This window comes from Saccostrea cucullata, unplaced genomic scaffold, assembly GCF_032062105.1.
Source record: "Saccostrea cucullata isolate Sc308-1 unplaced genomic scaffold, CSIRO_AGI_Scuc_v1 ctg61, whole genome shotgun sequence".
Lineage (NCBI taxonomy): Eukaryota > Metazoa > Mollusca > Bivalvia > Ostreida > Ostreidae > Saccostrea > Saccostrea cuccullata.
Window position 1 is genome coordinate 482501 of NW_026937101.1, and position 19298 is coordinate 501798.

Here is a 19298-nt window from a genome sequence, read left to right on the forward strand (position 1 = left end):
ATATCACGTCCAATATGAAGGAGACGCTTGTTTTAATAAGTACATTTATAAATGTAAACTTATGCCGTTTGACCGTTTTTCAGTATAAATATTGATTAAAAATTTATCATATTATTATTTTATTAGGGAAGACTGAAGAATTTGGTTATTCAGCAAAGTCGGCTCATTGTGACGTCATGTTTATAATGTATTGCGTCATTGATTTCCATGCAATGTCCCTTGATAAATTATATGAAGAAAAGTTTAGGTGGTTTCCATAACATTCAGATACAGATTTAAACAATAAATTTCCATAAAAGTATAGCTTAGATGATATCACATTCAGATTTAGACTTCAACATTTAATTTCTTTAAAAGTATATATTTTAATGAGGAGGAAAAGTCACATCTATCCACAAACGAAGTATTTTCAACTACAGTTTTTATAAAAAAACGGACGTGGCCACACTTTTGTACAGTTATTTTTTCTCTTGCATATTAGTTACCAAAGTATACGTGTTCCTTCTGCAAAGTTTGGCATATGTACTCGGATGTGGCCACATCGAAATTCGGACTTGAAGAGGAGCAAAACGTCCAAAATAGGCGATTTCCGGGATATTTGACCGGTTTTGAATGTTATATACACAATAGGTCACGTGAGTTGAATAAAATTGATACCAATTTTTCACAAAGGGGAACTTTAACAATAAATTGACAGAGTTAAAAAAATGTTATCATGTGTTTAATTTTTGCCGATTTTACAGGGCCGCCTCGTTATACATACCGTACCCAGTTCTTTTGCTTTTTATCCCCAAATTTTGCATTTATTCAATGTTATTATATGTCTATATAGAATATTATATTGTACACAACATTTGTTCTTTACACATGTAAATGTCAGCAACATTGCTAGGTATACATGAAAAAGGATCCATATTTAACAAAATATGGTAAAATCATTTATTTAATGTGGAGTCAAATTTTGTGGTTTGAGTAATAATCAATGTACCATTGAATTTGATTTTGTGATTATAGGAAAACTATTATCAAGATTATACTAAAGTATGCAGGGCTTTCAAAAGATTTAAACAGATGGTATATTAAGATTTACAAAAAAAAGGAGGTACTTTGAAGCAATTTAATAGGGGTGGGACGATATACCGATACACCGATACATATCGATATTTTCCTCTAAGATACGGTTTACGATACAAGCATTCAAATATCGGTACGAAACGATACACGAACGACCTATCCAAAAATTGAAAATGAAAGTACCTGTCCTTGAAAATGGCGGCCTGTACGAAGCGAAGAGATGGTTTTGATATTGAAAACACACTTTAGAACTAATAAGTCGTTGATGAGGGGTAATACGTTTTCACTTTTAAGCAGCCTCGGAAGATTGGACAAGAAAAGTTCAGTGTGCAAAGCGTGCTATACACAGAAAAGTATCGTTTCTAGAACATTTGATATTATTAATTGTTAGTCCATTCGTACTTATTTTGTAAACTCAACAAGGCTACCTGGGACTTTAAGCAATTCATAATAATGTAAATGTGGTTTTTTAAAATGAATTTTTAGTCAGTGTTCGTTGATAACTACACAACTATTTGTAAACAATTTGTTATTTGGTAATGTGTACAATTGTCCTGTACTATTGTTTTTGTAAAGTTTCAGTCAATGAAGTTGATGAACTTCAAGTATTAATTTCATAGCACATATGATTTGATATAGAATAATTTTTTGAGTTAATGTCATGACAAAAAAATAAATAAATAAAATACTAATTCTTTTGAATAGTTTTATAATTTATCATGTGTTAATGTCAAGACTAAAAAAAATGAAATAAAATACTATTTTTTTAATAGATTATAATTTATCATAATATCGAGATATGTATCGTATTGTGCCAATATATCGAGATACGTATCGTATCGCAAGATCTGTGTATCGTCCCACCCCTACAATTTAATTAATAACAAATTAAGAGATATTTTCAAGTTCAAGGGGCATAACTCTGTCCAAAATGGTTCGGTGTTACCAAAAACAAAACATGACCTAGACCCAGATATTCTTATGATATATCTGCATATATATATATATCAAAATTTTATTTCAATATGTGCAACTTCTGCAAAGGAAATGAATGGAAACTGCAAGTAACTGGAATTTTTTGAAGTCCAAGGGGCATAACTCTGTCCCATATGGCTTGATCGTACCCAAAACAGAACTTGACTTGATATTCTTAATTATGATAAATCTGTATACTAAATTTCATTTCAATATGTGCAACTTCTGCAAAGGAAATGAATGGAAACTGCATATAACTGGAATTTTTTGAAGTCCAAGGGGCATATAACTCTGTCCAAAATGGCTTAGTTGTACCCAAAACAGAACTTGATCTAGCTATTTTTATGATAAATCTGTATAATATCAAATTTCTGACTTCTGTTTTTCTTTGTTTATTTAACATTTGGGGTTTACTATATAAAATAAATAACCAAAATTTTATTATAGATATCAAATAAATCATAATTAACACCACTTGAGTAAAATATTTTTGTTTCACAGCATGTACTAAACAACTTTTTTGAATAAATTATTCATATTTGAAATATTTTGTTTATTTCAATGCAAAAAATATTTTTTTAACAAATGAAAGAAAAAGTGAGCAAGCTCACATACCCCATGCTCCCCCAAAAGTCGAAGTGCTGAAATTCCTGGAAAAAATAAAGGAATCAGAATTTCCTGGTAATATGCGCATCTACTGCAAAGTTTGACAAAATTGTGTGCAGCGGTTTATGAGGAGTTGTTCTGACAAACTGTTTATCTCTAAATTCAAGATATGGCCAAAATCTAAGTGTGAAAGTATGGAAATTCACGGAAAAAAATTAAGGAATCGGAATTTCCTGGAAATACGCACATTTACACATTGTGTCCTAAATATATGCAAAGTTTGATGAAATTCTGTGCAGCGGTTTATGAGGAGTTGCGCTGACAAAAAACAGGACTAACAGACTGACTGACTGACACTCTGACAGACGGGTCAAAAACATTATACCGCACGCAACTTATTGTGTGGGGTATAATTAAACATTACACATTTATTGACTCTTTCGGTTTTGAATATGGTTTGTTATTCACCAAAACAATATTCATATTGACCGAGGCAAAGCTGGGGTCAATATGGATATTTTTCTAGTGAATAACAAAACCATATTCAACACCAAAAGTGTCCATAATTGTTTTAATATATAGTCCAAACTTGGATAAATGAAAGAAAAAGTGAGCTAGCTCACATACCCCACGCATCCCCATAACTTGACGGTGAAACACATTTAACGAAAGGCACAGTGCACTTTAAAAACATAGTATGGATCACAAAGGGCAATAATTGCAAAAAATCTTCACATCAAAATGTCTTGCATATGAGGACAATTTAATGTGGAATGAAGTTTCTAGATAAATTTTGGAATCAAAATTTCTTGACAATATACAAATCCACACATTAATTTGAAGTGGGGGGGGGGGGTTGAGAAATTTTCTTGAATAATAGGCAAAACTCTTTGGGATAATATAATGGAATATGTCCTAAATATCAGCATAGGTTGACAAAACTATGTACAACAGCTTAAGAAGAGTGGTGCTGAGAAACTGTTCATCTCTATATTCAAAATATGGCCAAAAAGTCTAAGTTGAAAAGTGCGGAAATTCCCGGAAAAAATAATGGAATCGGAATTTCCTGGTAATATGCACATCGACACATTGTGTCCTAAATACCTGCAAAGTTTGACGAAATTCTGTGCAGCGGTTTATGAGGAGTTGCGCTGACAAACTGTTCATCTCTATATTCAAGGTATGGCCAAATGCCTAAGTTAAAAGTGCGGAAATTCCCGGAAAAAATAATGGAATCGGAATTTCCTGGTAATATGCACATCTACACATTGTGTCCTAAATACCTGCAAAGTTTGACGAAATTCTGTGCAGCGGTTTATGAGGAGTTGCGCTGACAAACTGTTCATCTCTATATTCAAGGTATGGCCAAATGCCTAAGTTAAAAGTGCAGAAATTCCCGGAAAAAATAATGGAATCGGAATTTCCTGGTGATATGCACATCTACACATTGTTTCCTAAATACCTGCAAAGTTTGACGAAATTCTGTGCAGCGGTTTATGAGGAGTTGCGCTGACAAACTGTTCATCTCTATATTCAAGGTATGGCCAAATGCCTAAGTTAAAAGTGCAGAAATTCCCGGAAAAAATAATGGAATCGGAATTTCCTGGTGATATGCACATCTACACATTGTTTCCTAAATACCTGCAAAGTTTGACGAAATTCTGTGCAGCGGTTTATGAGGAGTTGCGCTGACAAACTGTTCATCTCTATATTCAAGGTATGGCCAAATGCCTAAGTTAAAAGTGCGGAAATTCCCGGAAAAAATAATGGAATCGGAATTTCCTGGTAATATGCACATCTACACATTGTGTCCTAAATACCTGCAAAGTTTGACGAAATTCTGTGCAGCGGTTTATGAGGAGTTGCGCTGACAAAAAAAGAGGACTGACTGACTGACGGACTGACTGACTGACTGACTGACGGACCAGTCAAAAACACTAGTTGCGTGGGGTATAATAAAACATCGAAGGCTGAATGAGGACACCATTTTCATTATTGAACTTCAGCCATGAAAAGAAATACTCAGATTTACTGATTACAATTTGTCACCTTCACGTTTTCCTTTCTGTTTTGCTGTGTAAGACGTCCAAATGTTAAAAAATAATCCTGAAATAGGTTTGTATAATATTTTTCCTGCTCAGATACGCAGCTCGCTGCGGCCGTTGCAATAATTGTTTAAAACGTTGTTTGAGGTGTTGATTGTGATGTTACAATGCCCCTCCAGTGAATATGCAGTATTATGAACTGTTTGCTCTTGTATAGATTATATTGGGAAAATAAATAGACTACGTATAATCCCTATTAACCACCCCTGCCACTATAAGCGCCCCCTAGGTCTTTTTTCAATTATTAGAAAATAAGGGCCCCCTCTACAGTGATTAAAATCATCTAGAATCGTATCAAAAGTCTGCCAAAATTTGAACAAAGTGAAAATGTAACTTGTCTATTATCCAATTTCTCAGTGGAAAATGAATCATATCGCATAAATTGGGTGGATTATCTTCACTTAAAGTAAAGTTCGACATTATTTTAGTTGTTCTTTAAAATTTTTGAAGTATAAGAACGACATTAAATAATATAAAGAGAGTACCAAAATAACCGCCCCCTTTTCGAAATTTTCTAAGCGCCCGGGGCGGTTAATAGGGATTATACGGTATATAATAAATTGTGATACATATCATATCGCAGCTCAAATATCATGATGCGTATCGATATAGAAAAAGTTGTATTGTCTTAATTAGCCTTAAATCTACACTACCTTAGTTAATTGAACTTCCATGTTTCTGATCAGCTCTATTGGCACAGTGGTTCTTGAGAAGAATTTTTTTTATTATTGAACCCACCCTATTTTTGACATTAAGTTCCTTGATTATCTCCCCTTGGAAGGGGACTTAGCCCTTCAAGTTCATTTTAACAATTCAACTCATTGACAACCCCCTACTTCCCCAAGGATGCTTTGTGCATGTACTAACTTTGCATGGTTAAAATAGTCCCAGTGGTTCTTTTGATGAAGTTGAAAATGTAAAAAGTTTACAGAAAACACAGGCTAGAGGAGTGGATTGACAATTGGTAATTAGAAAAGGCTCATTTGAGCAACTCCCTTGTAAAAGGTCTTTTAATTGGCTAATAGATTAATATTTAATCTAAATATTAATTTAATTTAAGATTAATATTTAAATGCAGTTAACATGGTTAAACAAGTATTTGATTGTGACATCAAATTAGCAAACCCTTTATGTAATATGACATATTTCATATTTTTATACAAAACAGATTAATTAAGACAGAAACAGTAAATAAATTTTATGACTTGTATTGTATAGGGAAAACTATTTTGCGACCTTCAATGCTGATTTAATAGTCAGGCACTGAGTTTTACTATACTGATACTAGTGCCCCCACAAAATATTTGCTCTTACCGTGTCTACTTTTGTACATTTTAATCCATTCTTGTATTTCAAATTAGCTGCATACTCTGAACTTCCATTCAAACATGTCTTTATGTTTAAGAGTACTTTCTTTTTCACTTCTGGCATACTAAACAGACAAATAGCTGAGCTATTTTCCACACTATGACTAAAGAGTCCCACCAACACATCATCATCTGAAGTCAGATGAGGGAACTTTTCCTGCAGTGATGACAACAAACTCTGTCCCGGTTTGAATACTTCTGCTGTCTTCAAAATGTTAAATGTCTTGCTGTTTGTTTTGCAAGTCAACGGAATTTCCAGAAAAGTTTTCAATGAGTAATCCTTTCTACACTCCTTTCTACACATATGCACAATTTTGGAGTAATGTTTTGTATCATCTGGATTCCTTTCATTAAACAATATATAACTGTAATTCCCTGAAGCAAATCCAGTAACATATGATATCAATCCAGGTTTCATGTATTTATTTTCTGTTTCATAAGTTATTTTTCCATGAAGTGAAAAGTCATCAAAAAGCCTTGTACTGACCAGGGGGTGAGATCTTCTATGATTAAATTCTAAGGAATTTTTAGACTTATCAAACCTTGTGAATTCAGAGGCTACATAAATCATTGTTTCCATTGAATTAGTAGCACTATTCATCACTTGCGTAATAAATGCAATAGTGTTCACATCAATTTCATTAGATGCCACTGCAGTGTTTCCAGTGACGAAAATTTCACTTATATTTTTTGAATTCCTAATTTCACATTTTCCTTGAAACAAACTTCCACAAATCACAAGCTGATTGGAATGAAGTAAGAGAACTTTATTGTGGTTGTCCATGGGTGACAATTCAGCTATTGATGCACATGTCTCCAAATTAATTCCACATTTCTGTGTATCATTTTTTGGACCTGTGATGATCTCCATTTCTGTTTCTAGATCCAGATTGAGTTGGTAGATGTAGTTAGTGGCTCCAATAAACAGTGTCTGGTTGTCCACGACCATGTGTCTGAGACTGCCCCTGTCATCACTGACCAGCGGGACAATGTCGATGGCGGCGCCGGACCCGCCCCACAAGACACACAGGATAAGCCACCACCTCATCTTCACATATTCTCCTCCTCCTCACTCCGTGAGCTTATCACACCTGTAAAAGATGAAAACAGAATAACAGATTGCTCAGTAAACAACTTCTCTTTAGTCTTATCAATTGAAGAACTTGCAGCTTATCCATGACTCTCAAACTCTAGACAAATTCTTTCTCACATGTCAAGGTAACAGATGATTCCTACTGTAAATATTTTAACTTGTAAATGCATGCATTGCTCAATTCTGTAAAATTGGTTATCTTATAACATTTTCTCCATAAAGATCATAATATGATCAGTCATACTTATATAAATATGCAAATATCCTTTTGTAAATGCATATTCAAGTTAGTGCAAATTATAAACCCATCCAACCCCCCTCCTGTGGTAGGGTGGGGCCCGAGTCGCCTGACAATAAAAGAACAAATTGTACATGGGAAAAAATATAAACTGCTCCCAAGAGCAATGTAAGGTGTAAATCATATCTGTTTTAAGCAAGCTTTCCTAGATAAGAAACCAAAATGGCCCTAAGCCAGGGGTTACTTTGGGTCACAATTAGGGATCAAATATTTTACATGGATAACGGAGGAGAAAAATCCTTAAGTTTTCACCCTAAAACAAGCAAACTAATATTATATCAATTTGCAAGAATTTCAGGCTAATGTAGATTTTTATTTGTTCAGTTCATTGCTCTAGACTTGAATAGTCCAAAAATATGGGCCCCCTCAGAGGAACAAAAAATGTCTATTACAAACATAAAGCAAAGAGGAAGATCCAAGTGATTAAAAGCAAACTTGATGTTGAATTATGTATACAAAGGAACAAAGTAGTTAAAATTGGCATGCATAATTTTGTTCCTTGATCATGTAGATTTACATTAATGTATATATTCACTTAGTTACTTGACTTAATAATCATTAATCAGTGTATGCACCTTGATTAATAAGGAGAAAATCATCAAAATTGTGCTAAAGAAAATTGGACCCCCTACAGTTCCCTCAAATTCAAAAGATCTGCAGTCCTTTGTCTGGTTTTTCTTTTTGCATGACATTTGATACTGTGGGACATGAACAAACAACTTTCTAGCCATATTACATGACCTGAGATCAAATGTAAAGATCCTATCAAAGCATGATGAACAGTAATACTCTTACTTTATACAAGTATGAAAGCTTCAAACCGATTTCAGTATAGCTTTAAAACCGATTTCACTGCAAAGCTTAAAAGGTCTAGTCTGTCTTTAATACCCAATAACTCCTGAAAGCCAATACACAATCTGATAAGACAACGGACATTTTCTTTGAGACAATCTGTTCCAAGTCCTTCATCCTGCAGTCTCTCATTATGGTCTCCCTATTTACTCAGCCCTGCTGAAAGTGGATACAGATAGCCTAGTATTGAATCACCTTTAATTGGCCAATTTTCAGGAATTGTTCAAAACTTACAGAAAAGGCAGATAGTATTGGTTTTGGTTATAGGAATAAAAAAGACTGCAGATCAATAGCATTACTGAGTCATTTTTGTGCCCTATAGGAGAAAGCATTGATTTGGGACCCTGATTGGCCACCTAACATGTCATAAACGTATTCTCTGCTTCTCTTCAATGAAAACTGCTGGGCAATTAAAGTTTTTTTTTTAACTTTACATGTGCATGTGTCGATTAGTCTATAGCTAGTGCCTTTTTAATAAAAAATTAATACAGAAAGAGCATCCATGTAGTTTTCAAATTAAAAGTGGAAGAAATTCGATTCTTATATTAGAATCAATAAGACTAGTGGTAATAAATTTAAACCTTAAAAATTCTTTAGTGTAATTCAATTTTTTTCATACCTCAGTGTTAAGAGTTTGAAATATTTTTGGCAAAGTATTTCAAATATCAGGTTCAAGAGAACTGTAATATTGGTATTTAAAAATATTTTTTTCACAAACTCTGCACAAGTAAAATATCAAAAAAAAATATGTATACATAAAAGTCATTTGCAATTGTAAAGCACTATGAACTATTTTGAAAAGTAGGTCAAATGGTCAAGTTCAAGAATCACAGGTCAGTAACCATTGGTATTTTACAGAAGGCACATAATGCCAAGTAATATATGTGTAAAATATAAAATTCATACCTCTTAAAGTTCTTGAAATATAAAGTGTGACAGATGGAAAGATGGACAAACGGACAAACTCCAGTTTAAGTGATTTTTAAGTGTTGCTGTGTACTGCAGGCGTGACATGAAATTACATTTTGTGAAATGTAAACCGAATTCATTCAAAATTCCGACAATTCATTCAAAGTAAACATGATAAACACAGCTAGGAACCTCACAATTACTTCCCTGTACCATTCAGTTACGGGAACAATAAAATACTTTAGATAAACACTCACAAGTACCCCCTGTACATGCATGTACTTATATATATAAAAAAAAAACTCCTACTCCGAATGAGTCCTTTCTTTATCACTTAAATGCAAAAAATACAGCAATTTGAAAATATTTTTTTTTAATTTAATAGTCAGACATGAAGTATGTGATAAAAATTCCTTTTAAACAAATTATTTGCACATGAATTTCAAGTTGCAAATACTCTCCATCTTCTTTGGTAGTTTCTGTTCAATTAAAAGAATCTATAACATACAACAAATTAAAGGGTTAGAGGGGGTGGGGTTTCCTCAATATACTTATTGTACCAAAAAAAAATTACTTCATACAACATGTATGATTGTTTTGAATTTCAAGTTTTCATATCATGTCATTTTTTATTTTCCCAAGCTCCCCCTCCTCCAAAGCCTTGACTGCCTATCTTTCAGAATTGGATTAAGCTGGATACTTTGATTTAATTAATAAAAACAGGGAAGAAAAAATACTTTAATTATTAACATGAAAAAAAAAAATCACTTATATACACAAAGTAAATACAGGTACTTGTGATGAAATTTATTTTTTAACCGTTCGTTAATTTAAATTGTTATTAACAATCTAAACACTTGTAAAAACACTTTAAAATAGAGAGTCTAGCTGACACAATAAATTAAAAATCCTGTCCACTTAGTTCCTTCTTCATCCCATGTATATAGTATCATAGTTTAATTACATATATTAAATGTACATAGATACATGCAATTTCAACATGCTGCATTAATTCATACTTACAGACAAGCTTTTGAACTTTATAAGGCTAGTTAGAGACCACACAGAGTTGATATGGTTAAATACTAAGTTACTGTAAAGGAAATCCTCCCTCACTCAGTAGAGGAAGTGCTGGGGTTCATAAGGGGTAGTTAACTGTTATAAATAACAGAATTCTTGACACAGATAATTATAATCAGTACCCATACAAGAAATTTAATGTACACACACACAAACACAGAAAATTTTGGTGAGGAAATTAACTATAAGGATGAAATACATGAACAGGTATCATCCGAAGTTCATCCTGGAATAAATAACCTGTTCTCCGAAATCATTTGATCTTAAGGATGACTGGTAGATACAGAAGAGTACTTGTAAAGGAAATCTTCAGTACCATCAGGAAATATCTGCCATCTTGGTTGATCGTTACATCATAAGGAACTATTCATACAGAGTTTTAGGGTTTATTTTCGTTTAATTCTTATGTACATGTACTAGTAGTATGAAGCATCTTTAAAATGTCCCCTTCTAATGGCTTCTATGGACAACCTTGCTATAAATATAGTTATATAGTGTACATATATCACAGTTAAATCTTCAAATGACATTCGATTGCTTTCAGAAGAATAACTATCAAATGGTCATGATGGTTAACCGTTTTCTTATATTGGAATAGGTCAAAAAATCTTTCAGAAGAATTTGATTATAAACACTTAAATGTGATGGACACACTGTTACAATTAAGCTATATTATTTTTCTCAAAATCCCTCGTTCCCTAATTGCCTTTGTTTTTAAATCAAAGTGTATTGCAACCTCCAATCGTACCTGGGGAAGGGGGTTGGGAGTTGGGGAGGTCTACAAGATGTGAACATGTCATCATCCAGAAAATAATACTCAGCATACCTATATTGTTATTCCAAGCAGCTGTTTTTAATTCTATTTGATTATCATTCTTTCTCTATGCTCCATCCTTCAAACTATTAAGTTGGATGTACTTTATTATATTTTGACCTTGAAAATACCAAAACACAAAAAAAAGTACTTAGTCTTGGCATATCCAAAGAACTAATTTTTGGTAAGTCACCATGATATAACTTGCATTTATTATTCAGAACAGAGCTATTGATATTACAGATCCTTGATTTTTTTCTACCCAAGTCATAAAAATATAAATATTGCATTTTGCGGTCCAAAACCACTAAAAAAAAAACCCACCTGCCAAGCCAACCAGCATTAAAAAGATCACGATTTAAATCAAACATTGCATTCATCATGAAAGGGCTTTTGTGCAGTCCTTATGTTGATGCTTGTTAATAATTCCTGATGTGTTATTTTTGAATTGGCTGCACAAACCAATAAATCAATTTGTGTTTAGCAGTAGAGTAATTTAAGATTCTACTTTCATGCTGTATTTTGATAGTTCCAATCTCTGGTATGAATAATTGAGGCAATATCATTGATTAAAAGTGTCCACCGAGTAAAAATGACATCGAAATAACAAGCATTTGTGGGAATTCATTAAATTTTAATCTTAATTTTACACAGACTTAATTACTGATCAGTACCTGTATATAATGAAGCTCCTTTTCTGTCGACATTTACTTTTGTTCCAAGCTAGCCCACCAAATATAAGTATTATTCAGATTTACTATCATTTTGGGTTAAGTGTCTGGAAAATTATCGAGCCTTTCCATTAGGTAAGAGTCTACCCAAACACTTATTACCATATCAAATCAGATAAGTCAACAGGGCTTTGAAAATAATTTTTCAGGTCATATTACATGGCGTATCTCATATTTCTTTTATACTCCATCTACGATACAGAAAAGAAACTGGCTGTGTAAACTAATTTCTTTCTATAAAGCAGTCACAGCTAGCTCAAAGGGAAGATATCTATAAGTTTACAAATTCACCATACAAACTTACGCAAACAGTCTTAGTGCATATATAGGAAATCCATATACAAATTGGATGGGCTGGCATGACCAGAAATATATTTGACTTTTCCAGACAAGCATTCTAATCCCAACATAGCAGGACAGAATTAGGAATGGCCCTATTAAGATTCAAGGATAATACAATCTTGATTTCAGCCACCCACCTCTTTGCTGGTTGGAAAACAGTTCTTTCTCTTCTTTGTAATAAGTGCACTACAGCTCATAATGGAGTTAGTTTCTTCTTTAACAAGGGCTTAAATCCACTGTAACCGGCCATAAAATAGGCATGAAATTATTTCCATTTCTTATAAACACCCATTACATGCACTGTAATCCTTCAGAAAGAGCTGGCGAATAATCTTTTTCAATCAGGACTGCAGATGGGGAGGCCTCCACAGGGGGTTCTTAAGTAGCTTCATGTACAGAGGCCAACACAGGGGGCAAAATATCCTCCCCGAGAAAAATAAGCTATGGCAGTGAGATAATATTTCTCTGTATCTCCCCACATTCCTCCTGTTTTAAAATAAACAGCTGAGGCCCTTCTCAAAAGCATTTCTCTCCTGTTCTCCGCATTAACACTGAATTCTTTAAAAGCGTCTCATTACACAACATGAACAATCAAATCTGTGAAGTCCTGATCAACTTACACACTGTGTATATTAGCTTCAGTAAAGCTTAGGATAATGAATACATGTTATCTTAATCATGAGATTTTTTTTCTCAAATACATATAAAGAACCTAATTAACCATGTAACACAGAGCACACTCAACACGCTTTCACGAAATTACTGTCAATGGTGTATATATACATATTTATATATTCAGTTTCACAATCTACCACTGGAGCAAGAAAAATTCAAATGAAAAGGTGATCGATTTACATAAAACTATTAACCCTCCACAAAATGCATATATAAAAAAAAATCCTGGTTGCATTAATTTGTGATACTGATCAATATACTTTTAGGAGGAATTTTCTCACATGCATGTATATATACTATTATTTTAATTAGCTTTTGACTTAATTACCTTTGGAAGTGAACCTTAAAATTTAAAATGAACATATCATACTGAAATGTCTTGGGAAAAGAAAATAATAATGAAAAAAAGGTTTTCAATTTTTGTCTTCGTTTAATCATTTGAAAAATAATTTTCTTTCCTAACGAACCAACTGTGAAAATCTGCTGCGGATGGTGGCTTTGCTGAGTGAGCCTGTGTTTGCAGAGGTAACTAATGCAGCCTGAGTGATGGAGTCACACTACCGATTTAATGGGTGCTGCTTAGAATTGGTGAGATTCCTAGCTAATTAATTTAGAGCAGTGAAGCAGGGCTAGAGGGCCGTTAGTTCATTAATCACTCTCTCTGTTTTAATTAACAGCGTCCTCCAATGAGACTTCATGCTGTAGAAGATACCCTTCCTGGTGAACTCAAGATTCCAGGTTCAATTTGACGCAGATGAAATAAATCTTTTTTAGAGGCAGGAGATGAAAAGCTGAATTCCATAATACAAAGGAAATTATTTTTGACAACATGCATGCTTATCATGCAGTAACGGTAAAATTGTTCTTTAATCTTTTGCATATATCAGTAGGTCTTTAAGTGTATTAAAATACAAACAGGGAGTCAAAAGTCATAGATGATAATGCGAGGCAATTAATATCTGTATGAAAAATCAAAACCAATTTTGATGTTTTAATGTATTTGTGGGGCAGCTATAACATGTATAAGAAAGAGAATCTTGCCTAAAAATTCATATCTGTTTAAAAATTAATCTACAGTATTCTACCTAATAATCACACCATCCCATAAATATGCCCCTCAAGAATTTTCCCTTTTTTTTCCTGAGAATTTGTATCCCTCCCCCCTTTCTTAAAGTAATGGTCTCAACGATTTGAGACAATCTTGAACAACTTTGTTTTACCCACAAATCATTTATAGATAGGGTTTAGACATAAGCTTAAATCAACTTTTGACACAAATCAATTTATTTATAGATAATTTTAAAACAGCTACCAAATAACCACCCCTTTTTTCAATTTTCTAAGTGCCTGGGCCTTTTATAAGGGTGAATGCAATATATATGATGTTCTTGACACACAAACAATAACCTGAATACCTTAGAAGTAAGTCATATTTACATAACTTTAACAACTATGTTATATTTACAAAGAACTGCAGACATGATTTGGATCAATATATAAACAGATCTCATTTTACACTGGTTTGTATCACAAAGATAAAATATCAGTAATTCAAACAAGGAAGATTAACTTACTTCCCTGAATTATTTCTATCCCCCTCAACACCCCTCTCCCCCCCCCCCCCCACCTACATCTCAACCCCCTTGGGCACAAAGATACTTCAAGTTCATCAATATATGAATTTAACAATATACATATTTCTGGTATACTCGAAAACAGGGCAACACATAAAACAAAGGGTATGTGTAACACCAGCAAGCCTTTCATGGAAAGGAACAGAATTTTGTTAATACAATAACCTCAAAGTAAAACAAAAGAACCACAGTCCTTCTGTAACCCATTTCTTCTCACACTTACCTCAAGAGGCTGCGCGCTTCATGTAGACACATCCAACTGTACAGTGTTTTCCTCTCAAGTCATACTCATCCCCCTTCCACATCCTACAAGGACAGAATATAATACAACCAACACATTATACAACCTCAGGACTTCCATGTATCCATGATTCACAATCAGCTAATTGTGCCCTAATCAAATAACAGAAATCTATAACCACCTAATAATAGAAAGCAATTTATCCAGCATGCAATCTCTGTTCACTGAAACATAAACAATTTTCTACCCATTCAACAAATGAAAGCGCTGGCTGTATCCCGTCACAATAAGACAATTAAAAGTCGGGCTACCGCCAGGAACCATAAAACTCTAGTATTTACCCTCAATATATATATATATCAATATCATTCCAGATTTAACGATGTAATCAGAGCAATTAAACAAAATGTCTCCACTTTAAAAGATTCTCTATTTCCCAATAATGTGCCCAACTTAAGAAGCCTTCAAGGGAGTCAAATTTCTTGTTACAAGGCTTTTTGTACTTTAAGGATTAAGGGAAATTTGACCCCCCCCATCTCTCTCTCTTTCTCTCTCAGAGTCTCTGTAATCAAATAGTACTGAACTATTTATTAAGAGGTGCCAAAGTTGAAACTAAAACTTAATTTAACAGATCAAGAAATAAGATTAACCTTATTTCTGAAATTGTCCAATTTCCAACACACTGGTCAAGATATTTATTCTACCTCCCATAGACCCTGAATTACCAAGCAATTAAGCTAATTGTCTGGTCTAATGTTTACCAATAGGATTACAGAGACATGCCTCCACAGATGTTGAAGAATCTGTTACAGTGTATGTACAATATTGGCCTAATTTATACAATGTTAATGGCAAGGTGTCTACATTAGTTAGCTCTAGAATTTTAGGTGAAATATTTTGGCTAACTTTATTCATGTCTGCATTAGATAGAGCTAGATTTTAAGGTGAAATAATTTGGGTTAACTTATTTTCAGCAGGAAATTTACTAAGGTATGTAAAAGATCTGATAATCAAGTTTAAAAAAAATTTCCTTAATGGTATTCGGATAAATATTCCAAAAAGATACACAGAATGTTAATGAAAAGACTAATGGATTTCTACAGCGCTGTGTATTGAGAAAAAAAAAATGATATGAAAAAAATGATGTTCAAATATCAATATTCTTCATCTTTTAAATTTAGCTGTAACACATCATGTTGGGTAAAAGATTTAATCCATTTAGCATCACTTGTCTACGTCACAATGAGTTACGTCAAAAACGTATTACTCCGCTTGAAGTATGCTTTTAAAATTTGCTGAATTCGAAGCCTTTTTCTGGAGGAAAAATTGTTTCATTATTTACACTGAAACTAAATTATAAAGAATGAGGCTTATTTCAACTTATGTTATATGATGTAACATAACTTGGGGCAGTTAATGCTTTTTTATAAACCTCTTCGCGGCACTCTTAAAAATAAAGTGAAAATAATGAAAAAAATTCAAATTTGATTCTTTAAAATATGCAAAACTAGCATGTTACAATATGAAAATAATTTTTGGAGTTATTTTTCCTGACTGTGGAGATACGTCCTTAAACTGAACCTTGAGAATGACAACCTTTCCTTATTTATGCATCCCTTATCTCTGCTGTCCAGATTCCCATCTCATCCTTAAAACTCCTATCTCCCATCAGCAGATATCATATGCAGTTAAAGATTTGCTCAATAACACACAACTAAACAAACTGTAACACCATACTTAAAATAATCTTAAGGAAATGAAATATAGCTGAATTCTGTCATTTCTTTTGAAGAGCCCATTCCTTTATTTCTTTAGAAGATGAATAAATATGATGATTATAAGCTCTACACAAAATTGCTTTACCCCTTGACTGAGCTTTGAACAATTTGGTGACTCAATTATCTTAAGGCTGTACTTCCCTTTTTAGTCACTGATATCAAGTCTCTTGCTTTATGACTTTCTGAACTACATGGTATATATATTTTAAACTTTATGGAAGTGCTATGTTAAATAGACACATTACAATATTGTACTTTATTATTTACATCTGCAAATTTATATTGCTTTCATAAAATGACTGGGAGTGGGACTTACTCACAATATGGGGATAAATGAGAGGTCCTGAACCAAACGTTCTACACACTGATCCTTTGTGTTGTTAAAGTGAAACATACCTATTGTGTAGTGTAGGATCTTCAGAGTTTAATGAAGTTTAAGTTTTCTGCAGGAGAAATTACTTCTCCATTTAGTCAATTACCTGATGAGCTTTGAAGTGTCTCACTTAAAACACTTGATTCCTGTTACATAACAGTGTACTTATACAGATTAGGTCATCCCTGCTACCAGTACAATCTCTTCACAAAATGTTACTCAGCCTAATCCAGCTACCTTAATGTGCAATCTTCACTAAATCTAATCCAGCTACCTTAATGTGCAATCTTCACTAAATCTAATCCAGCTACCTTAATGTGCAATCTTCACTAAATCTAATCCAGCTACCTTAATGTGCAATCTTCACTAAATCTAATCCAGCTACCTTAATGTGCAATCTTCACTAAATCTAATCCAGCTACCTTAATGTGCAATCTTCACTAAATCTAATCCAGCTACCTTAATGTGCAATCTTCATTAATTCTAATCCAGCTACCTTAATGTGCAATCTTCACTAATTCTAATCCAGCTACCTTAATGTGCAATCTTCACTAATTCTAATCCAGCTACCTTAATGTGCAATCTTCACTAATTCTAATCCAGCTACCTTAATGTACAATCTTCACTAATTCTAATCCAGCTACCTTAATGTGCAATCTTCACTAAATCTAATCCAGCTACCTTAATGTGCAATCTTCACTAATTCTAATCCAGCTACCTTAATGTGTAATCTTCACTAGTTCTAATCCAGCTACCTTAATGTGCAATCTTCACTAATTCTAATCCAGCTACCTTAATGTGCAATCTTCACTAATCCAGCTACCTTAATGTACAATCTTCACTAATTCTAATCCAGCTACCTTAATGTGCAATCTTCACTAATTCTAATCCAGCTACCTTAATGTACAATCTTCACTAAATCTAATCCAGCTACCTTAAGGTATCCAATCCATAAAAGGATATATCTGTTATGCATTCAGATTTATAGAATCTGAGGCTATTATGGATTGGGAAACCTTAATTTGCAATATTCACCAAATCTAATCCAGCTACCAGTACAATCTTCACTTAATGTAGCCCTGGACCAGCTACCAGTGCAATCTTCACTAAATGTAACCTAACTACCAGTGCAATCTTCATTGAATGTAACCAGTGCATTCACTAAATGTAACTGGGTGCAATCTTCACTAAATGTAACCCAGCTTCCAGAGTGCAATCTTCACTAAATGGAACCTAGCTACCAGGGCAATCTTAACTAAATGGAACCCAGCTACCAGTAATATCTTAACTGAGTGTAACCCAGCTATCAATGCATTCTTCACATCTAACCCATCTACCAGTGCAATCTTCACAAAATGTAACAAGTGCAATCTTCACTAAATGTTACCCAGCTTCCAGTGCAATCTTCACTAAATGTAACCCAGCTTCCAGTGCAATCTTCACTAAATGTAACCTAGCTACCAATGCAATCTTCACATCTAGTCCATCTACCAGTGCAATCATCACTAATGCAATCCTAACCATTTGCTAGACTAAGTGCAATCTACTTATGTAATACAGCTTTCAGTGCAGTCTTCAAGTACATATTGCTAACTACAAATGCAGTCTTCATTACATGTAACCCAGCTACAAGTGCAATCTTCACTAAATGTAACCCAGCTTCCAGTGCAATCTTCACTGAATGTAACCTAGCTACCAATGCAATCTTCACATCTAGTCCATCTACCAGTGCAATCATCACTAATGTAATCCTAACCAGCTACTAGTGCATATCTACTTATGTAATACAGCTTACAGTGCAGTCTTCAGTACATATTGCTAATTACAAATGCAATCTTTATTACATGTAACCTAGCTAGTAGTGCAATTTCTATTACTTGCAATCAGTGCAATCTTCATTACACAGTACATGTATATGTACCCATTGTCAAGGCTAATACAATTTAAGTAATGAACACAGCAACGATATGACCTTATATACTTGTAAGAATTACAAATCAAACAAATTTACCATCAATTCAGTCTGTGGTCAGAGAAGTATATACACATAGCATTGGTATAAATAATGATCAAGCCTATAAAATGAGACAAAACAAACCTCAATCATTGAGTCTGGAGAATAAACCGGGAAATTCTGCTCACAGAAATCAATCAAAAATATACAATTCTTGGCACGAGGAAAAATGTGTAATTGTTACTATATCCAGCTACAGAGGTCATTTAATAGAGCTAATATCTTTAATTAAATCTAAATGACATAGTTCCTTGTATATAATTCTAGCTAGTTTGAACTTTAATTATTGCTCTCACTACCAGAAACATGCACTGTAAAATTATTTAAGGAAAACTTC

At 33.5% G+C, this 19298-nt stretch overlaps 1 protein-coding gene across 1 annotated transcript in view; it reads right to left on the reverse strand.

Annotated features, from left to right (window-relative positions):
- LOC134247313 (plexin-B-like) overlaps positions 1–14861 on the reverse strand; it is a 54935-nt gene extending 40074 nt beyond the window's left edge. Inside the window, exons 1-2 of the mRNA XM_062729680.1 lie at positions 14779–14861; positions 6075–7218 (exon numbers count right to left, since the gene is read on the reverse strand). Coding sequence (XP_062585664.1) covers positions 6075–7175 — 1101 coding nt within the window. The 5' untranslated portion in view covers positions 7176–7218; positions 14779–14861. The remainder of the gene's footprint in view (positions 1–6074; positions 7219–14778) is intronic.
- Between the last annotated feature and the right edge of the window lie 4437 nt (positions 14862–19298).